This window comes from Crocuta crocuta, unplaced genomic scaffold (assembly GCF_008692635.1).
Source record: "Crocuta crocuta isolate KB4526 unplaced genomic scaffold, BGI_CrCroc_1.0 scaffold149, whole genome shotgun sequence".
In the NCBI taxonomy this organism is placed as follows: Eukaryota; Metazoa; Chordata; class Mammalia; order Carnivora; family Hyaenidae; genus Crocuta; species Crocuta crocuta.
Genome location: NW_027551561.1, coordinates 64,180 through 86,256, shown reverse-complemented (window position 1 = coordinate 86,256; position 22,077 = coordinate 64,180). Strand labels below are relative to the sequence as shown.

The following is a 22,077-nucleotide window of genomic DNA, read 5'->3' as shown; positions in this document are numbered from 1 at the left end:
GCAGCATGGGGGCCATGGGGAGTACAACATAGGCCGGCCAATGGAGGGGGCAGGGCAAGGCCACGGACATTTTGGCAGCTGCCATCCCCGAGCCAGTGAGAAGTGTGCCAGGGCCTGCCCCGGAATTCCCTCTTGGGTGAGTGGCTGTGAGGTAGGAAACCTCTGTTTACCTTGGCTGCTCCATCCTGACCTGTCAGGCTCCATGCTGTGGGCTGGCAAGGCTGGATTTGTGCAGGCCTGGGTGGGGACAAACGTGAGGCTGGCCTGGCTGTGACCTCCAGCAGCTGATGGGAGTGCAGGAACGGCCCTGTCTCCTAGGCAAGTCCCCCCTCCCCCCCCAGACCATCTTAGCTCCATGCTCTGCTTATACACCAGGAGGAAGCCACCTACATAGTCAGGCTCTCAGGGAGCCTTGGGGGTCTTTTATCTGTAAAATGGAGCCCTAACCCCTGCTTGACCCACCTCAAGGAGCTGGCTGGGCACCCAGGGAGATGCAGAGTAGGGAAAGGTTTTGGGATCTGAGAGGTCTTCCTGATGGACCATGCAGAAGGAGGAATCCTGCCCATCCTTGGCCCCAGCTGTGAGCTATGCACCAGGTCTCACCCTTCCCCAAATAAAATCTAGGAGCTCCTAAGGGAGTGTTCTATCTCTTCCAGTCACGGCTGGCTTAATGGATGTGGGCTCTGTGCAGGAGCCCATGATCAGAAAGGCCCTGCCCTTGGTTTTAATGCTCTGCTGTCACTATTATGAAACTCTTAATTTTTAAACAAAGGGCTCTGCATTTTCATTTTGTAAGCAGCTGAAAATTTCCATAGTCAGTCCTGTCTCTGGCTCTGTGGGTGCAGACTGATTTCCCTTCCCAAGGCAGCTGGGCAAAGGATTAGATACAGAAACTTCATGAATGAATCTTCCTAGAGAAAGGAAATAAGGGAGATAGGGGCGCACAGCTATCCCTTTCACAGAAGGCAGGGCCACGTGGGTGAGTCAGGAGTTAATATCAAGCAGCCTCTCAAAGGCTCTTGGACAATGTGAGCTGAAGGAAGTCTTGGGGAGGTGCCTTTGAGCTGGGCTTAGAAGGGAAAGAAATTGAAGGCATTCTGGGGTTCAAGGAAGACAAGGAAGCAGAGTGAGAAACCTCAGGGAGAGATTCAGGACCCACAGCATGGTCAGGGCTGGACGCCCTGGATATTTAGGTCCCAGGCCTAGCCCTGCCCAAGACCAAATCATGAGCCCCTCCCAGCCTGTTTCCTCACTGATGACATGTGATTTTTAACATGTGCAAAGGACTCTGAACACAGGCACCAACTATCAAGTGCTGTCCCTGCGAGGAGCAGAGCTGTGTCTCTGCCATTTGGGAGTGGCTCAGGAAGGCAGTGCCTTGTCTCAGAGGAAGAGGGCAATCCCTCGCCAGCAATGTGGGAACCCCAGACTTTGGCTCTTGTTTCCTGAAGGGAGGTGGGTACAGTTTGTGGGAGCCAGGTAGACACAGGGGCGGAGCCGCTCACTAGGAAACCAGATGGGGATGGTCCTCCATTGCCCCAGGCACTCAACCTTTATTTCTCTACCAACTGCATGTTGACAGATGGATTCAGGACCCTGCCACCCTCCCCCACCTCAAGGTCTCCCTTCCCTCCAGCAATACAGAAGCAGAGAATCTCTGTGGGCTAGTGCCCAAGGGAGCCCCACCTAACTGTTTCTCTATTGGCCTCTCCAGAAACTTGGAGAGAGGGATGGAAAGGTGTGGTACAAGGTCAGAGCCTGGTGCCTATTTGTCTGCAAGGCAGGCTAAGGGGGCTTTTTGCTTCTGGGGGACAGGACAGGGATGTGAGTCTTGATTTACATATAAAATAATCACTTGATACACTCTCCAGGAGGGGTGAGGATGTACATTGACCCACTGTTTTCTTCTATGCCTAATTCTGGCCAGAGGGGCAAAAGCTGAATTAAAAGAATATTTATGTCCATCAAACACTCTTTTCCCATCATCTGACATGATCCACATGGGCACAAATTCCTCCAGCAATGATGGAGGGAGAGTAAGTGCTGTTGGGTAACTAGCCATTCTTAGTGACATCCTTGCAGCTCATGGATACGAGGGGTTGGATGTGACGAGTGAGGCCAGGAGTCTGGAGGACTCAGAATCGCCCAGCTGCGCAGACTTTGGGATGGTGGACACAGGGGTGGGCTGAAAGGGCACAGTGATCAGGTACCCAAGGATGTCTGGGGCCGTAGGCACCGGGGATATGTAGGGCAAATCCAGCCTCTGCTTGGCAGACTGGACAGCACCGTGACTCGGCATGTCTCATTTGCTTAGGACAGGGAAATCTCCAGCTGGGAGTGTCCAGAGCTGAGGCAGGCAAGCCAGCTGTCTCCTGGGAAGGGGATCCTTGCCCAGCCCCCCCCACCCCACTACCATGTTCCTCTCTGACCCTTCAACCCCTTGCACAAATAAACAGTAAGAGGCTTAACCCTCACGTGCCAACTTTGTGGGAAGAGAGCAGAGTGGAGGGGGTGTTATCCGCCCTCTCTGTGCACAGCTGGGCCCAGATGTCCTCCCCTTCACCACCACCACCACACACACACACACACACACACACACACACTCCGCCGCCCCACTGACCAGGCAGCAGACGGCATTAAGCGAGAGGTCAGAGCTAGCAAGAACTCCAGGAGTCCTCCATCAGTACAGAAGCACCAGTCACCAAGTAAATGCTCAGCCTCCAAGCAAGGGGGTGCCTGCTCCCAAATGTGTTCATGGCTTCAGGGGTTGAGGGATCGGCTTCCAGCTCCGGCTTCCGGGCAGCTCCCTCCGAGGCGGCTGATCTTGAGCTGGAACTTCAGAGGTGAACCTCCCAGGAGAGTCCCAGAGACACAAATTACACAGCCCCCACACATGTGGAAGCAAGGACAAGGACCCTCGGCAGGGCTCCGTGAGCAAGCGGTGAGCGTGATGGCAGTGTGTGGAGGAGGGGTGGGCGCTAGGGCATCATCAGGCTGAGGTACACATTGGAGACTCCGCTCTGCTCCCGCCACTCACTTCTTGTCCTTTTCTTCTGGAAGAAAAACCCAAGAGAACGCTAAGATGTAAGTGTGATGGCACACATCCAGACTTGTTCTGTCGGGCCCCTCCCACCCTCCATTTCCCTCAGGACAGCTGTGTTCTCCCACGGTATCAATCAGGGGACCCCAGTTCCCCTGAGTCTTCTGATGCAGGCCCTCATATTCAGCTGCCGCCCGGGCACACTTCCCTGATGTCCCCAGGCCTCCTTCATTCACTCCACATGTTCTGTCAGCACCCCCAGCCCACTCCAGGGCACTTTTTCCTCTCGCTTTTCAGTTAGGGAACCACTACTTAGCGTGACAAGATCCAGGAACTGGTGGCATTAACTCTTCATTCATCCCAGAGACTCAGACTTGCTGAGTTTCCCACGTACATCTCTCCAGTTCCTCTCTTCTCCCGCTGCCCCCATGCCTCAAGTCCTCTCAGCCCTGCTCTTAGCCTCCCCTCTTCCCTCACCATCACCCCCCTGCCGCTGGCATCACACTACAAATCCAGCCTGTCATCCCTTTGATGGCTCTCCACGGGCTTCAGAATACAGTACAAGCCCACCTCATACCCCGGACTCTCCCAGATCAGTTTCTCTAGGCTCTCCTCCCCTCGGTTTGGCCCCTGGGCTTCTGCTGGCAGCTGCTCAGCCACGCCTAGGTGCAGCCAAGAGATGGGGCGAGAGGACCACCCTCTTGCCTACCCCCTACGGATCCACAATTCTCCCCAGGACACATCCCCCATAAATCACAGGGAAGCTTATGAGTATCAGGCCTCAGTAAAACTTCCCTAAAAGGCCACAAAGCTGGCTGGGAATGTGACAGGGTCCCCTCTCTCACCCCCGCCCCATCCGGCTTTAGAAGGCCCAAGGGACTCTGCAGCCACACAGGGCAGAGCTGTCTGGGCTTGCGGCAGGCACACACCAGGCCACCTCTCAAATGTGGCTGCAGGTGCCCAGCCTGAGTCTTTCCTGTGGGCCCCATAGCCACTCCCTACAGTAGGGTACCACCCTTTCAAGGCAAGCTTCACCAGAACCATAGTCAACATCTCAGGTTAATGGTGAAGGGAGAGGTATTGCCCAGAACCAGTTGGCCATCAGCTGGGACTCAGTGTCCCCCCCTAGACCAGCTCACCACAGCTCAGCAGCCTCCCTGCTTTGCTCTTCCCATCTGTCCTCCATGGTTACTCCAGTCCCTTCCATGCTTCTACCCTTCTGTGGCTCCCACTGTCATGAGGATAATGCCCAGGGTCCTTACCGTGGCATTCAAGGCCCTTTCCATGCTCTAGCCTCACTTCTCTACCCTGCGCTCTGAGCCCCAGCCCCGCCTGAGACGCCAAGCCATGCTAGCCCAGTCCTTTCCCACCAAGTTCGATCCTCCCGTTTCAAACCTCAGCTTAGGTCCTATCTATTCTAGAAATCACCTTCAGCCCTTGCCCAGCAGAGATTGCTCCTTCCCAAGCCCTTCCAAGCTGCCTTATCCTGTTAGAGGCACCCTCCCTCCTCCCAGGCCAGGGATCCTCCACCATCCGCCAGTCAGTCAGTGCTCAATGTAGCCTTTTCCCCATTGGCTGAGAAATTTTCTCACTTCTAAGTGTTCCCAAGAAAATGTGCTGAACTCCTTAGCAGTTATGGCTGCCAGGGAAGGCTCTCAGGAAAGACAGAGAAACTGCCCGAGCTGCCAATTAGGCCTGACTTCCCAGGTGTTAGTGTGATCAAGGCTGGCCAGCGGAATTCCTGGTAGAACCCCCCCACCCCCACCCCATGCTTCAGCCAGAAATGGGGAAGCCCTGGGCTCCCAAGGGTGGACTTTTAGGTGACAGTCCTATTTTGCCTTCTTCAGCTCCCTAGGAGTGTCCACAGTGGGTGCGTCAGAAAGAACCATACTGGGGGCAAAATGCCTTTTCTGGCTCCCTGCTACCTCACCCATGGGTCCCAACAAGGCCTTGCTTTGGCTGAGCACCTACCTCCACCCTCAGGTGGTGTCTCTAAATGATCTGGTCACACTACGGACAGACCTGTGGTGGGCCAGCTTCTCCAGAGAGGAGGCCAACTTGTTTTGGCCTCTTTAATAAGATACAATGTTTTCAGTGCCTAGGAGGGCTGGCCAGTGTGAGATAGAAGTCGATTGATCACNCAACTCCAGGCTCCCTCCCCTGGGGCCGGGACACATTCCTGCTTGAGATGGCCCTCAAGGACCCAGCTGTTCAGTGCAGGCCTCGGCTATGGCTGGGCCTAATCCAGACCCTCCTTAGCAGTCTGGCCACGGGGCTACTGCCTTGGCTCCAACTCCCAGGAATAGGGAGTTTCTCACCCCTGCTTTTTCCCTTTCCAGGCAGCTCTGGCAGCGAGAAGATGGCGCCTCCCTCGCCCCAGGGAGGTTAGAATCAGTCACCCTCCCCGGCTCCTCCACCAGCAGAGGCTGGCAGCTGGATGCCGTGCCCCAGCCCACCCAGCTACACACTGCCTCCACCTGTGACCCTGCCATTTGTCCTCCATTACTGGATAAAGGCAGACCCAGAGCTGTGAGCTGAGAAACAGAGAACGCCCTCTTCCACCCTCCTGCGACGTAACACCAAAGAGGCCAGTCCAGTGTGGTCTGCGGTCCTGGAGGTGGTCAGTGGTGCCCACCCCATGCCTGGGAGACTGGCCTGGGAATGCTGGAATTAGGACAGGCTGGGTTCAGAGAAGTCGGGAGGCCAGCACCGAGAAGGGCACACTGGGCCTGGCCATGCAGCGTTGATGGAAAGTGACGAGGGGGAGGCAGCATGGCCCTGAGCAGCGCTCCTGCTGGCTGGGCAGTGAGTCCAGGGCTCTGGCCCTTATAGCACAAGACCCTGCGGGTACCACGAGTCATAGCCACCAGAGCAGAGCCCCTTCTTGTCCCCTACTTGGTGATCCGAGACTACTTCTTTCTCTGTACGGACAGGGAGGCTGAAGCTGGCACCAGCCCTTTGCCGCCTGGGAGGAGAGGCAGGCAGGGAGGAGGTGGGTAGGGAAGCAGGCTAGAGGCAAGCAGGGTGGGAAGGGTCTGGGGCTTCGGACTCACCATCCACGTGGTGCCGGGACAGGTACTTGAGGGCCTCATCAAGCAGGATGACAGGCAGAGATATCTGGAGCACCACTACCCACTGGCGCCCACTCAGGGGGGTCACCTGGAAAATAAGCTGGGGGGTGGGAAGGTTTGGTTAAGGGAAGGACCTCTCGTGTCCCCGCGATCCATCTGCCTCACACACCAGGGCTACAGTGGACTCGTCACGAGCAAGACCAAGAGGCTCCTTGAGGTCCCACCTCCAGATCTTTGTCCACTGTTTCCTCTGCCAGAAGTGCCCTCCCCTGCCCTTACCCAAGGGCCAAATCCTGTTGGTCCTGTTGAAGTGGCAGGCACTCTGCACTGGGGAAGAGCACAGTGGTTCTCCTGGCCTGGCCCCAGAACATTGCCCAGAATAAGAAGTCTGGTCTCCACCTCCTCTGCCCCCCAAGTCTGAGGGCTCCGGAAGTACAGGCTGTATCCACCAAGCACCTTCAGATCTCCCCACTCCCAGTCCTTCAGGCCTTCCATAGCAAGAGGGCCCAGAGAGGCCCAGCGACCCACCCAGGGCCAGAAACGTTACAGGAAGGTTCGGACCCTGTCACAGAAGGGGACTGGAGCAGGGCAGAAACTCACGGGCAGGGGTGGCACCAGCAGGATGAAGAAATGCAGGGCCATGGACATGACCACGGCTCCCAGCAGCCAAGGGTTCAGCCAGGGTGGCATCCGCAGCAACGACTGGTTCTCCGAGACGCTGCCAAGGGTACAGAGTACTCACCTCGGGCCAGGAGGGGAACAGGCCCCACAGTGGGCACCTGCACACCCATGTGGAGGTACAGGGAGTGGCCTGAGCCTCGGCATTTTCCTAACTGGACCCGCAGGCTGGGGTGCTTCAGGGAGGCCAGTACAACTGGGAGGGATGTGTCACAGTAGTCTGCTCAGTCCCCCAGCAGCCTGTCCTTGGTGCCTGAACCTCCTTTCTCTGTCCCTCAGACCCAATCTTGGCCCCTCCATTTCTTTAGGCCCCAATCTTGGCCCTCATTGTTCCCTGGATCTAAATCCTGGCCCCACTCATGCTCAAAACCTTCTTCTGGACTCCTCTGACCCTCAGGCCCCAGTCCTGAACCTCCTGATTCTCAGACCACAGTCCTGGACATCTCTGACCCCAGTTCTGGGCCCTGACGGACCTTCAGTGCCCACACTTAGGCCTTACCCCCATCCCTCAACCCCAGCTCCAAGCCCCTCAGGCCAGCCCACCTGTTGAGTGCATTGCACATTTCAATGGTCACCAGCACAGACAAGGCCATGGTTGTCGGGAAGCGTGACTCGAAGACCTCGCAGTCAATGTCGGCAAAGAGAGGGTTGTCCTTGGAGCACTTCAGGAAGTTCCTCTGAGGGCACCAAGGTGGGGTTGGGTGGGGTTGGGGAGAACAGTGGTCAGGGGAGGGGCCAGTGTGTGGGAAAAGGGAAGCCTCATTCTATCCTCAGCCTATATCTGAGGACATAACAGAACCAGTGGGCTAAGTGCTGCTCAAGGAGGGGTACCCACCCAGGATGGGGTCAGAGGGGCTACATCGTGCCAGAGAAAGCACAGCTAGCATTAGAATGGGGAAGACAGCAGAGGGCCCTGGAATCAGAGGGAGGATGCAGGCTTTACCCTGAAGGTGTATGGGAAGCCCTGAATAGTGGGGGTACAGGAGTCGGGGTGGCAATTACCTGAGACTGCAGAATAAGTAAATGCATATGAGAACCAATCAGCCAAATTGTATGAATAGAATTCACCTTCAGCGGGTAGACAAATGCTTCATGTACCCCTAGTCACCATTAAATAAGGTTCCATTCACCTCTCCCTCCATTTCTGCCACTGAAATTGACCTCTACCAGACTCGCCTTTTGCTTACCACACAGATTAATGAATTATAGGTGCAGGCTTCCTACACGGCTTCTTCAGAATTAAGAAGAAGCTCTTAGGGCTGGTTAAGGGAAGTGGCTGTTGCCCCTCCAGTCCCAGGGGAGAGTTTTCTTCCTGTTCATAAACTTTGCTCGCAGATTCTACTATGATAAGACACTGAGCTGAGGCCATGTGTGAGAACTTCTGGCTTGTTCTCTTCCGCATTACTGGGATGAGCGTGAATGTCCATAACTGTTAAACAGCTCCCTTCTCCAATAATATAAATTTGTTCCCTGGACTCTCTGAGCACAGAGATCTTTTAAGCTAAAGGTTTAGAAACTGGATCCACATGCTGTAAAAATAACCCTCAAAGGGAAGCCTGTAAAATGACAGGCTGTCTGAGCTCTGAGCTCCTGTCCAGTAAATACATCACTGGTTTCCCATGCTACATTAATATGGATAAGGTGACTCTCAGCCAGAAGGGGCCGCTAGAACTTTTCTTTTCTCTCACATGCAGGATAAAAAATTATAAAAGCCTATGGCTCGGCCAGATTTCTTATTTTAACAAAGAGATGGAGGTTCTTATCTCATTAAAGTTAGCAGGGGGATTTTCTCCCCAAAGCAAGCTCCAGTATTTGGGACAAATGCATGGTTTTATTTGGCACTGATCATAGACCAGAAAAAATGTCATAAAGTGGGATCCCACCCAGAGAACAAGACCAAATGCCCCTGCCTGTTAAGCCACTGAGGTCAGGCCCCACTTTTCTAGATCCTAATGGCCGGTGCATACATGTGCATACAAATACATACACCCCTCCCACTCAGGCACGTGCATGCCTAGATCCTTATGCATATGCAGAGGGAAAAAAACAAAAAGGATTATATCAAGAGGTTTCAATGGATAAATGCCCTGCCCAGTTTAAACCTTCTGGGTTTTACCAGTGATCCTCTGCCACACACATACATTATGTCCCAGGTCCTAGGTCACTGAGTAGAAGGTACTCAGGGCNGGGGGGGGGGGGGGGGGCAGTGCTGTTTCTTTGGGCAAAGCCACTGTTCTGCCTCCTCCTTCCCTTTGGGTCTCTGGCTATTTCCTATTTACCTTATCCTGCAAGGCCTCCTCTGTGTTTCATTAACTTGACTAATATGTACGTGGCTCTCACTATGTGCCAGATGTTGGTCTCTGCAATTTAAAATTATTGACTCAGTTAATCATCCCTGATAGCTTTATGAGGCTGAGGCAGGTTCTTTTATTATCTATTCTGTAAATGAGGAAACTAATGGAGAAATACAGTAGCATATCCGAAGTCACACAGCTAGTGTGTGGTAGGACTAGGGTTTGGGCCCCAGGCAGCCTGGATCCAGGCTCCATGCTCTGCGCTCTCTGCCATTCTGCTGCCTTTTGACATGCTTCCTTCAGGAACCAAGGTGGGGTGGGGGGTGGCTCTAGGCAGCTCTGCTGGAATTCCAACAACTGAAGCTGACAGTTCTGCCTTATGTCTGACCTTTGACAACCTCCAAGTCTCACAGCCACCTGCATTCTCTCCCAAAGCACTTTTCACCATAAAATGTGACTGCCCACTTCCACATTCTTCCCAGTTCTTAGCAGAGACTTTGTCTGCTTGATCACTCCTAATTTGTGCCTGGCATGCAGTCGGTGCTTAATAGCCATTTCTTGACCAGATAGATAAATGAGAAATGGAATGACCTAAGGACAGTTGAGAAGGTGGTGCCAAGGGGACCGGTGACTACTTAGTAGTGGGTGTGGGGTATGTGCCTACCATGACCCCTGGCTGTCTGGCAGCATGGCTGACCAGGGAGGCAGTAGAACTGAGATGGGGATGAAGGAAAGGTATCGTTGGGGGAAGGGTGATAGATCTGATTTTGGACAATGGGTGCAATGGGCCTGTGGGACATCCCAGAGAGGCTATCCAGCTGGAATTTTGGGACTAGGCTCAGAAGACACATTGGGACAGTGCAATGGGTGTGTGTGTTTGAGGGGGGGCGGGTCTTGGGTGATGTGAGATCTATAGATAAAGGAGGTTAATTAAGAAAGTGCTGGAAGAAGGGAGCAGCAGGATGGTGAGCACGGCCCCGCTCTGTGCCTTGCTGTTCCCACAGGAGCTAAATGAGAAGAGGTGCCTGAGCCTTCTGTCCAGGGCTGGGGGTGCCCGGCCTTTGGGATGAGATCCTGGGTCTATGCTCTGCACTGCTGCCCGAAAGAAGAACCCATGAGCTTCAGGGCTGGTGGGTACAAGGGAAGCATCCCTGAGCTCACTGTACCTAGATGTGAACACCGAGAATGCCTGAAATCACAGAGCCTCCCCAGGGAGGATGGGGCAATGAGTCCAGTCCCTCTTTTGAGCTCTTCTATGTACAAGAAGGTAACAGAGACAGATACTCTCAAAGGAAGAAGATCCCAAGTCCCTGCAGCTCTCAGCATTACACGAGAATTCCAAACCTGGCTTCGCCAGATTCTCTGTGAAGGTTCTTTCAAGCAAAGGAGGTGGCCAGACAGGGGGACAGATTGACAGACAGAAGCTGAGAGGTCTCCTTGCATGCTGCCAGCTGTGCTGAGCTAAGGCAGTCCTGTGGCGGGAATGTACCAGCAAGGCGACTTCAAGAGGTCAGTGGATCCCTTTCTCAAGAAGAATGTTGCTATGGGGGGGCGGGGAGGTAGAGCCTGGCAGATTCTTCCCTTCATTCTTAATCTCCTTATTTAAAAAAATTTTTGGTGGGCGCCTGGGTGGCTTTGTCGGTTAAGCGTCCGACTTTCGCTTAGGTCATGATCTCGCGGTTCGTGGGTTCGAGCCCCGCGTCGGGCTCTGTGCTGACTGCCAGCTCAGAGCCTGGAGCCTGTTTCAGTCTGTGACTCCCTCTCTCTCTGACCCTCCCCTGCTCACGCTGTCTCTCTCTCTCTCTCCTAGAAATAAATTAAAAAAAAAAAACATTAAAAAAATTTTTTTTAGTATTTATTTATTTTTGAAAGAGAACGAGTCAGAGCATGGGGCAGGGGGAGACAGAGAGAGAGGGAGACACAGAATCTGAAACAGGCTCCAGGCTCTGAGCTGTCAGCACAGAGCCCAATGTAGGGCTCAAACCCACGAACCGTGAGATCATGACCTGATCCGAAGTCGGACGTTTAACCAACTGAGCCACCTAGGTGCCCCTCTTAATCTCCTTATTGACCCTTCACCTGGAGTTCTACATTTAAGGGGTCATATCTCTGAACCCTCAATGTTCTGGAGGTTCTGTGATAAAGGTAAGATACTTCTGGGCAGTTATGCCCCTTGGTAGCCCCCTAACCAAATGATTGGGAGAACCAGTAACCACTTCTCTGGCTCTGGGGCTGGGCTGCTATCTCTAGGTTTCCAGTGGCTTCTGAACTTGCTCCTTAGGTGGTGGATGTCCATGTATGTGTACGGTAGTAGGGAGGGACAGCCATTGGCCAACCACAGAGTTCCAGATCCCTTTCCCCTGGAGCTCCAACAACTTGGGCAGTGAGTTCTACCTCAGAAATAACCCCAACAGAGTCCCTGGCCATCCTTGCTTACCAGCTGGTAGAAGGTGACGTGAGGTCCCTCGGCATCATATAGGAACCACCAGGTGGCGGCAGCCACCGTGGCCAGGCCTACGTACACTGCAAGGAGGGCAGGAGGAAGCTGGCTATAGTGGATAGCTGTGGTTTTCTGGCATCCATTTCCCCTTCCTAAAAATCCCCTGAGTCCTGGTCAGGGAACCACCCTCTCCCTCTCTGAGCCATGTAGTTCGCAGCACCTACCCTCAGTGACGGTGGTGGGCCCTGATTGGCAATTATTATCTGCCACCCCCCTGGCCGTGGTGACTGGCTAGGAGATATGCAGGTGGCCCAATGTGGGACAAGAATGGGCCTGAGACTCTGATCATATGACTGAGGGGTAGGTCTCCCTTCTGCCGTACTGGGGGTTGTAAGAGAGTAGACGTGAGGGCTACAGCTGCAGCAGCCATCCTTCCATCCCAAGGGGCACCTGCCTGCGAATGGAGCTGAGGCAGAGCCAAAATATGCTAGTGATACTGACACCTGGATCCAGCCACACCTGAGGAATGCTCTACTATTTTCCATTAGATGAGACCACAGATCTTCCTTTGCATAAGCCAGGCTGTACTGCCTGCAGTTTGCAAGGATCCCTGATAGAAGCTCTCAAGAAGCTCCTGGAACCCCACAGAGGGCTGGGGCCCCACTCACCTCCAATAGCCAGATATCGAAAAAAGAGCCAGCCACTGATGAGGGCCTCACGAGGGTTTCGAGGCAGCTTCTCCATGATGTCCAGGTCTGGTGGGTTGAAACCCAGGGCTGTGGCAGGCAAGCCATCTGTCACCAGGTTCACCCAGAGCAGCTGCACAGGGATCAGAGCTTCTGGCAGGCCCAGGATTGCCGTGAGGAAGATGCTGGAACCAGAGTCACAGGCTCTAGTCCCCAGCAACTGGAGAGTCCAGCTCCTACTCATACTCTAGTCCGAAAGGCTCACCTACTGTCTCCACAGGAGCTTTGCTAGTTCTTATGTGTGTGCACGAGTGAGACTTGCATATCCATGGCCCTGCTTCACACTGGCCCACTCATGCCTCCTAACCTCAGCTCTGGAGCCTGGATGGTTCTGCTCTTTAGGCCCCTCATGTTTAGGCCGTAACTCCTGTCTAGGGCGTGCATACATGTGGACAACGCATGCCTGAGCACACACACGTCTGTTTACAGACAGAAGAAAAAACGGCACGGGCCACACAATCACACAAACACAAGCAAACACCTACATGCTTGCCCAGACGAGCAGAGATGGCAGAAGTCATGTGTCCAGGCAAACATGTGCTCACCATCCCCACAGGCATCTCACATGTGAACCTAAATGTGTACAACTTAGATGCTGGCATAGATCCTCCATGCTTCTGCTTAAGCCTCAAGATGCACAAGAGCACACATGCACATGGCTACACACACCTTACACTCAGGTTTACACACTACGTTTGCATACAACTGTGTACACACACTCACATGCACATGTGAACACATTACTGCCCCAAAGTTGGGTCAGTTCTCCCGTCCTGGAAACTGAATGTGGGGGTTATGGCTAGAGGGATGACAAGGACATTTTAGGCACCTCCTTGGGGGCTGGGGTGTACCAAGGCCTCTGGAGCAATGATGAGGCCCTGCCCTCCTTGAGGTGAGGTCCCAGAAGGCCACCGCCAGGGCAGGGCATGTGTCCCTCCATCCCTAGAGCTCCATCCCAGGAACAGGCATTTCCCTTAGTGACTGAGAGCTAGCCCAGAGGGCTGGGAACAGGAAATGGACGGCCTCACCAGACAACCTCGCCGACATTGGAAGAGATGAGGTAGCGGATGAATTGCTTCATGTTGTTGTAGATGGCCCGGCCCTCCTCCACTGCAGCCACAATTGAGGCAAAGTTGTCATCTGACAGCACCATCTCGGCTGCTGACTTGGCCACAGCTGTGCCAGAGCCCATGGCAATGCCAATCTCTGCTTTCTTCAGAGCCGGGGCATCATTCACGCCGTCTCCAGTCTAGGGGCCAAGGGAGGTAGGACCATGCCTGAGAAACTTCTCTTCCACCTCCTTGGCTCCCCTCAACTAAACCTATCCCCAAGCTCAGGGCATGTCCCCAAGGAAGCAGACAGATGAACAAAACAAATGGTGAGGTTGAGAACGAGCTTAGATATTGGGCTGGGGATGAGGCCAACGGGGAAGGCAAGGGTTGCAGACAAGTACAAATTTGAAAAGAAGATCAATTCTAAGGCCAGAGAAGATGGTGAGGTGGACTTGGGGATGAGAGTGGGTCACTGATGAGGGTGGAGATGAAATTCAGGTTGGATGTGGTATAAAATATGAAACTGAGGTTAGGGGCAAAGTTAAGGTTAAGTCAGGGATGAGGTCAAGGTTGTGGCCCAGGTAAAGGATCAGGTAGGTGTTACAGTTAAGGTAAAGGTTAAAACCAAGGTGAAGGTCAGGGTCAACAGTGGACTCAGGGTCAAAATTAAAAACTAGACAAAGGTAAAGGTCAAGTGAAAGTCAAAGGCCAAATCCAGGTTATAGCCCATATCAGGAGTGATGTAACAGACAAGGTTGGAGTTGCAATCAAGGTGAAGATTAGAGGCTAAATAAAGTTGAGGTCTAAAGAAAGTATTGGGGGAAGTCAAGGTCAATGTCAAAGATCAGGTCAGGGTGCATGTGAAGGTCGCTGCCCATATTACGGTTGAGATCAAAATAAAAATCAGATTTAGATGGTCAAATTCAAGGTCAGTGAGTAGGTCAACATGAAAGTCAAAAATAAAGTCAAGACCCAACTTACAATTGTAGTCAAGTCAAGATTGGTGCCCAGCTCAGTTATCAAGGTCAAGACTGGATGACAAGTCAGCATTAAAGTAAAGGTAAAGAACTGGGGAATGGAGGTCAACAGAGACCAGGTCAGGGGTGAGACTGGGCTCACGAGTTAGGTGAGTGTTGATGAATAGGCCAGTAATCAAGAAGGAGACAAAACAAAATGTCCATTGAAAGGTGAATGGATAAATAAACTGAGGTTATATTCACAGTGGAATGCTACTCACGGATTAAAAAAAAAAAAAAAAAAAAAAGCAGTCATCTACTGATACCCAAATCCACAAGGATAAATTTCCAAAGAAAGAAGCCTGACACAAGAGTACGTACTGTATGATTCCACTCCTATGAAACTGTAGGACAGACAATCTGTGGTGGAAGAATGGCCTCTTGTGGGAGAGGGTCCTGACAGGGAAGGTGCATGAGGGAACTTCGTGTCTCCATGGTAATGTTCCTTCTCCTGATAAGGTTTTGGATGACACCCAAAGGTGTGTCCGCATTTATCAAAACATATCAAATGAAGGATATGCATAAGACTTGTGCATTTCATTGCATATAAGTTTTACCTCAAAAAGGAAAAAAAATAGAACCACAAAGAAATGCTGCTCTCTAGATACAGTATGCATTCTAAGTTACATGCGGGTGAAGTGCACTGATACCTGTAGTTTACTTGGAAATTTACTTAAGAAAAGCTGGATTAAGGATGGATAGGTATGTGCAAAGCAAATATAACAGAATGTTCCTTGTGGAATCTAGATCATGGATATTATAGGTATTTACTAAAAAACTAATTTCTTTTTGTGCTTGAGATTTTGTATAAAATGCTGGGGAAAAAAAAAAAAAGAATGAAGCAGGGCCGATGCTGAACGCGTTGCTCTTTCCAAGCTCTATGGATGGTGACCCCTCCCCCAATTCCTCATCACCTCCACAAGGCTCCCGTCCTGTGGACTCACCATGGCAGTGATCTCATTGAAGGACTGTAGGTTCTCTACGATTCGAGACTTGTGTGCAGGTTCCACACGGGCGAAGCAGCATGCCGTGCGGCAGGCCTGGCGCTGCTGCTCGGGGCTGAGGTCATCAAATTCGCGCCCTGTGTAGGCCTTGCCCACCACATCCTCTGTGTCCTTGAAGATGCCAAGCCGGCGGCAAATGGCCACAGCTGTGCCTTTGTTGTCCCCCGTGATCATGACCACACGGATGCCAGCCTGGTGGCAGCGTTCGATGCAAGCAGCCACCTCGGGCCTTGGAGGGTCCAGCATGCCCACGCAGCCCACAAAGGTCAGGTCCGTCTGTAGGGAGGGTGCAGATGCAAGTGGGGCCTGGGCCCATGCTCCAGCTGCTACCTCCCCAGCCCTGGCAGGGAGACACACGGCTCCTAGCCCCGGGCCCTGCCCCAGCACCTACCTCGTACTGAGCAAACTTGCTGCAGTCATCCAGCTGCATGTCCTCCTTCCTTGGGGGAGCATCCCGAGTGGCCAGTGCCAGGCAACGCAGCGTGTCTGAGCCAGAGCCCCAATCCCGGATCTTGGCCAGGATCTGCTCCCTGGAGGTGGTGTTCAGGGGTACCGTGCGGCTTCCCACTCGGACTGAGCTGCAGCGGTCGATCACACTCTCAGGAGCCCCCTGCATCATGGGGGAGGGGAAAGGTAACTCTGTCAGTGAGGACCCCTCCCTTCCCTCTTGCCCAACAGAGGAAGTTGAGGCTCAGAAAGGGTAAAAAGCAAAAAAAAAAAAAAAAAAAAAAGAAAGGGTAAAAGGACATCCAAGGGGACACACAGCAAGGCATGGACCAGAATCCATTCTTTGAAAGCTCAGAGTGGGAACCAAATGAGCCCCACTGGGAGAAACCCAAAAGGAATGGGGGATAGTGGTTGCCCATGGGGTGGCCCCCACCCCCCACCAACCCAAAGTCGAGAAGGTCTGCTACAGCATCCAGGGGCAGGGTGGGAATAGGATTGGCAGCCTTCCTACACACCCTGCCTTCCTGCCAACATGGTGCTTCCGGGATCCCAATACTGTAGGGGTTCAGCAATGGGAGGCGGGCTGAGCCCTGCCTGGGGACCAGAGACACAGCCATGCTGAGGGGTGGTGAGCAGCCCTGGGAAAATGTGACAGAGGTGACAGGCTCCTCAGTAGCCTTGGGGTCTCACCTTGGGTCACACCCCGGGCCTCGGAATAGCTTCCGAGCCCTTCCTCATGCCTTCTCCCTCTCCCCAAAGGGCACTCCAAATGCTAAGTCTTTGAAGTGGCCGGAGATACCAATATAGAAACCTTTTCATTTCAAAAGGAGTTAAAACTTCCACTTCAGCGTGAAGTTAGGGCTGTGATTCCTACTTCAGGTTGAAAAGCGGTGACGGGAAGTGCTATGGGCAGAAGTCTGGATGGGGACTTCCTTCCCTAGGACTCATGAAGCATCAAAGATGGGCACCAACTACCTCAATGCCCCTCATCAGACGCGAAAGGCTTCCGAGACCTTCCAGCCTGACCCTGCCATTTGGATGGGGAGACTGAGGCCCATGGAGAGCCCGGGTGACCTCACGGTCATGTGGCGAGGCAGCGCCTCTCAGCCCCGAGCTAGGACCCATGGTGAGGGGCAGGCCTTGGTACCTGGACCTGGCTTTATCTCTACCAAGACCAGATCCTGCCCCCAGTACCCCATGGCAGGCTGAGCACCCTCAGTCTGGATTCACTGCTTTGACATTGGGCCTCATGCCGCCCTTGGTCTCCCACAGCTGCAGTCACTGGCTCTTGAGAGAACTGGAGATCAGATATCCCAGGGACTCCACAGGTTCAGAGGCCCCAGACCAGCCAGGTAGGCCCCACCTTGACAAACATCTTGCTGCCCTGGGCTGCCAGGCCAGGTCGAGTGGGTGTGCAGTACACTGACATGGACTTCCGGTCTCGGGAGAACTCCAAAGTAAACTCCTTCCGCATCAGCTGCTTAATGACCTACGGGGCCCAGGAGGGTCAGGATGTGAGTGGCAGAGCCAGCAAGTCTCACTGCTTTCTTTCCAGCTGCTCAATCCTACGAAGAGCCTCCTGCTCCCTGTGTGACAGTGTCTATCCTCCTCTGACCCTGGCTTGGAAGCCTCCACCCTCATTTCCAGCCTGAGAAATGCCAAACGGTTGCCACTTCCTGATCATGCTGTGCGCTTCCCAACTCTGAATCCTTGCCCACGCTCAGTCTTTTCCTCTCTTTTCTCCCTGGTCAAGTCTAGTTAGCGTCGGAAGTCCCTCCTCCTCCCAGAAGCCTCCCAAGACTTTGTCCTCCTCTCTTCCTTTTCTGGATGCCCAGAAGCCCCAGCTATGAGCCCTATGGCCAGAGCCCTCACTCTACTCACCGCATTGCAAGCACTGGCTCGTTCCACCTGGGACAGGGCCTCAAGGTTGGTGTCAAACACGTTCATTTTCTCCACCAGGCAAGTCAGGGCCGTCTCTGTGGCCTCTCCCACCTTCTCATATACGCCCTTAGCCTGGTGGGGCCCAGAGTACAGGGCGTGAAGAGCAAGAAAGCCTCACCTCCCACTCACTCCCTGACCCCTAGAGCTCCCTTTGCCAGTCACCTTTAACCTCCTTTGCATCAGGCCCGTGGGCCCTTCCCAGCCCAGGTGACGTGAGGTCTGGGTGGCATCGGGCACTGACGCTTCCCTTCCCTTCTGCTCCTCCCCTGACATCAGGGAACATGTATCCTCCCTGCCATCCACTTGACTTTCTGCATGCTCCTTCTCAGCCTCCTTCCCCAGGTTCTTCTGTATAAACCCTGCTGTCCGGCCTCTGCTTCTTCCCTCCCATCTTCTCTCCCCGAGGCCTCCTACGCTCCCTGCTCCCCCCACCTTTCATGTGCTTGACTTCCAGTGCCCAGCCTGGTGGTGATCTTTCACCTGAACAACAAGCTGCCGGTTGGACTTGGTTCCTTACGGACCCTCAGAGCATCTCTGCTTCTCCCTACATTTGCCACTCCAGCGACAGTCGCAGCCAGGACACCAGCCAGGAGTTCTCCTCCCACGCTTTCACCTAACCAGTCACCAAGTCCCAGGATTTTGGGTTCGTAAATCTGTCTCCAACCTATGCCCTCTCCCATTTCCCCGAAGCCCCAGCCAGCATCTCTCTGAGCTGGAGGACCACACAAGACTTCCGGAATCCAGTCTTGCCCTATCTGTTCCATCCTTCTGATAGAAGCTGGATCTTTTGTAAATGCAAATCGGACCGTATCATTCCCCTGCTCAAAACCCTTTGGGACTCTCTACTGTCCTCAGCTTGTAATGGGACCTGACTTGGTGTGGTCAAGTCCTTCCCTCAGGCAGGAGTATCTTCCTGCACGTTCCATCCTTCTCCTCCAGCTGCACTCCAGGGCATTCAATGCGTACATCACATCAGGCTGTTATGACCTGTGGGCCTTTTCTGGTCTGTGCCTTCTACTTTAAAGACCCTTCCTAGTCCTGCCTCCCAAATTTCTTCCTCTAGGCACCCTGGCACTACAGTCCCTTACATTACAGTCCCCCAGAGTCCAAGAGCCCTCAGGCACTTAGGGCACTGGTTCTAAAGCCAGTCTGAGGAAGGATTGGGAGTAGGGGTTGTGCAGGGATGGCAGTGCCCCTGGGGAGTGGCACTCCAAAGGGAAAGGCACTCCCAACCCTGGGATTTCTGAGACTCCTAGAGAAGCAGCTGTTCTGGGCACCTGGATGCTAGTGACGTCACGAAAGGGAGCCGGGGCCCACCTCATTGTAATCCAGCGCTGAGTCATTGCACAGGGCACAGATTGTCGCCAGCTCCACCAGACCATCGAACTGCCCACAGCGCACAAGCTGCTCCGCCTGCCTCCTGTGGGACTGGGTCTCAGTACCAGGACATTTGGCCCAGTCCCTGGGAGCCACGCTGCCTCTGATCCCGTCCCCAGGAAGCCCCGCCTGCTGACCACTCTCCGGATTAGCCCGGCCCCCCAGGACACCACGCCCACCAGCTCTCCCTTGCCCATCAGCCCAGCACTCACACTTCGCCCTCCGGGGCATAAGTGGTACCCGAGATGGTGAACTCGTGCAAACGGCAGGAGCTTGCTTGGGCCTCAGCTACCACGAACATCTGGGGAGCACAGAAGCATGCTCAGGCAAGCTCTTACCTCTCTTCTCCTCGGGCAGCCAGTCTGAATAAAGCCTGACACCAGGGTGAACCCAGGTTCACACCTCCCAGGGCAGCCCATTTTCTTGTCTGTTAGCCAGCTCTGCCAGGGAGAGCTCTTGCTTTCTGGCAACCGCCTTGCTGGACATTCCCAAGCCATTGGCCAGCTCAGCACCCAGTAGATGCCCAATAAACGTCCCTTCCTTTGAGCTCTCCTCCCTGCTCCTAGGGGCAGCCCTCCACCCAGCATAGCTCTTGAGAAGTCGTTTCTCAGCTTCCTGTCCAGCATGTACAGCCTCCACCACTTCCCCACAGTGTGTTTTCCAAATCTTTATTTCAGTTAAGGAACCCTCCATTCAAATGAAATCCTAATAGAGATTTTAAAGGTCAGGGGCCTCAGGATGTAAAGCTTGCTGGTGCCCCTTCTCCTGTGGCAACCTCTGATGGGCTTCAAGGTCTCAGATATAGAGCCTGAGTTTCCCAGTGGGCAGATTATGGAGCAGAGGTGGGAGAAGGGGGATGGGAGAATCTGAGAGGGGTGGGAAACCCACAACCTTCACCATTACCCCACTCACCCCTCTGCCCTGTGGGCCTACTGGAGTCTCAGCCAGAATCCTTGGAGCATGCAGACAGCAGGCCCAGGATCTGGGACTGAGTGCCAGGAAATGAATAATTCCTGCCCTGGCCCTTCCCAGGTCACTGGAGCTGGCATATCTGATGACAGGCGCTGACCGCAGAGTCACAGTAGAGCATGAAACAACCTGGCTCATATGCCAAGGCTGTACTTGACCCTTTCCCATGTACTTTAGGGTTGTCTACCACAGCTTGCAAACCCAAACTGCAGATGAAGAAACTGAGCTTCATAGATAGGCAATGACCTGCCACAGTGACACGTGTCCAGCCAGACTTTGCTGCTCTGCCCCATGAACACCTGGATCTGCTCCCCACCGTGGGGCAGCCCACAGGCTCTCTCCTCCATCCAGTGCCAAAGAGCAGTCAGGGGGCAGCCCAAAGAGGGATTCAGCCAGCTGAGCACCACCCAGCAACACCGGCGGGGCCCCCAGCTGGCTCAGCCACTCACCCGGCACACGGACATCTGATTGGTGGTGAGGGTGCCTGTCTTGTCGGAGCAGATGACCGAGGTGCAGCCCAAGGTCTCCACAGAGGGCAGGCTCCGCACAATGGCATTCTTGCGTGCCATGCGCCGTGTGCCCAGAGCCAGGCATGTAGTGATGACAGCTGGGAGGCCCTCAGGGATGGCAGCCACAGCGAGGGCCACAGCAATCTTGAAGTAGTAGACGGCACCACGGAGCCACGAGCCACCATGGGCTGGGTCAGCGAAGTGGCTGATATTGATGACCCACACGGCCACACAGATCACAGAGATGGCACGGGACAGCTGCCGCCCAAACTCGTCCAGCTTTTGCTGCAGTGGTGTCCGCTCTGGCTCCACTGCCGCCATCTGGCTGCGGATCTTACCCAGCTCTGTGCGCAGGCCTGTGGCCACCGCCACCCCCAGTGCCTTGCCCGATGCGATGTTGGTACCCTGGCCAAGGGACAGACAAGAAGGGCTGCTTAGCACCCCGGTTAGGGCCCAGGACCCCTGACTCCTTCAGGCTGGGGCAAGGTTCTTATCCCTCTATTTGGCTTTTTTTCTCCGTGCACTTAGTGCTCCCAGACTTATGCAGCTATATAGTACCAAGATATCGCTGTCATCCTCATGACAGTGTCAGCTCTGTAAAGGCAAGGACTCGATTCAGCACCTTGTCCCAAGCGCCTAGCACGGGGAAGCACCAGGCCAATATTGACAATATCATCAACCAGCACAGCACAATACCATCCATCAAAATGCGATTCATAAAAGACCAATGTGGCCATGTAGGAGCACCAAAGCCGACTGTGATCCTGGGTAAGTAATCTGTAAGTATTTCCAGAAGAATCCAGAAAAGGAGTTTAAGTCCATCCACTCTCAGGGCGCTGGTAAAACCCTTAAGTCCTGATGTGAAGGCTAGCTAGCCTGGAGCTTCTGTGCCCTCTTTTATAAAATGGTCCAACAAAGATGCTGCTCTGAAGAGGCTAATAACCCAGTACCCCTTCAGACAGGTGCCCTGTGCTGAGGCTGGAGAAACGGTAGGTATCAGGGGCAACCTCCGTGTCTTGTCTCCCATCCTGAGCAATGCAGCACCCACTCTCCCATCCCCCAACTCCACAACTTGCAGGCCCCTGGGCTAAGGAAATGACCTACAGTTAGGCAGAGCAGGCACCTTAGAAAGCTGCTTAGGGACAGCTGCTGATGCTGGAGGCTGCCTTGCAGAGTCCCTCCCCACTTCGAAGCGGCCTGTCCAAGGCTCCCAGGCATCTAGGCAGGCGATTCTTAAGAAGAACTCTGAGCCAATATTGCATTCTCCTTTTCTGATCACTTCTGGGGATGATTTCTACCCTTATTACTTGATGCCCTGGGACATGGCCAAATGGCCTGACCTATCATGGTTTCCGTGTTCAGCCTCTGGCTATTTCTGGGCAGCCTGTAACCATCACTGGTTAAGTACCTCTGGGGCCACAGGGACATATCATTACCGCCATGGCTGAACCCGCCACTCTCGCTGAAAAGAGCCACTGGACCCTGGCATCTTG

At 53.9% G+C, this 22,077-nt stretch overlaps 1 protein-coding gene across 7 annotated transcripts in view; it reads right to left on the bottom strand.

Annotated features, from left to right (window-relative positions):
- Positions 1 to 1,523: 1,523 nt before the first annotated feature.
- Positions 1,524 to 22,077, bottom strand: part of ATP2A3 (ATPase sarcoplasmic/endoplasmic reticulum Ca2+ transporting 3) — a 33,741-nt gene continuing 13,187 nt past the window's right edge. For 5 of the 7 annotated variants that reach the window (XM_077749607.1, XM_077749608.1, XM_077749604.1 and 2 more), the window contains 14 exons: positions 20,525 to 20,989; positions 19,319 to 19,407; positions 19,047 to 19,149; positions 17,670 to 17,801; positions 17,152 to 17,277; positions 15,733 to 15,951; positions 15,282 to 15,617; positions 13,298 to 13,518; positions 12,192 to 12,394; positions 11,521 to 11,606; positions 7,333 to 7,466; positions 6,712 to 6,829; positions 6,094 to 6,211; positions 1,524 to 3,053 (listed from right to left, as the gene is read on the bottom strand). In XM_077749607.1, coding sequence (XP_077605733.1) covers positions 3,034 to 3,053; positions 6,094 to 6,211; positions 6,712 to 6,829; positions 7,333 to 7,466; positions 11,521 to 11,606; positions 12,192 to 12,394; positions 13,298 to 13,518; positions 15,282 to 15,617; positions 15,733 to 15,951; positions 17,152 to 17,277; positions 17,670 to 17,801; positions 19,047 to 19,149; positions 19,319 to 19,407; positions 20,525 to 20,989 — 2,370 coding nt within the window. In that variant the 3' untranslated portion in view covers positions 1,524 to 3,033. Of the gene's footprint in view, positions 3,054 to 6,093; positions 6,212 to 6,711; positions 6,830 to 7,332; positions 7,467 to 11,520; positions 11,607 to 12,191; positions 12,395 to 13,297; positions 13,519 to 15,281; positions 15,618 to 15,732; positions 15,952 to 17,151; positions 17,278 to 17,669; positions 17,802 to 19,046; positions 19,150 to 19,318; positions 19,408 to 20,524; positions 20,990 to 22,077 lie in introns of those variants that run through there. The other 2 variants (XM_077749606.1, XM_077749609.1) reach the window with 2 other exon arrangements.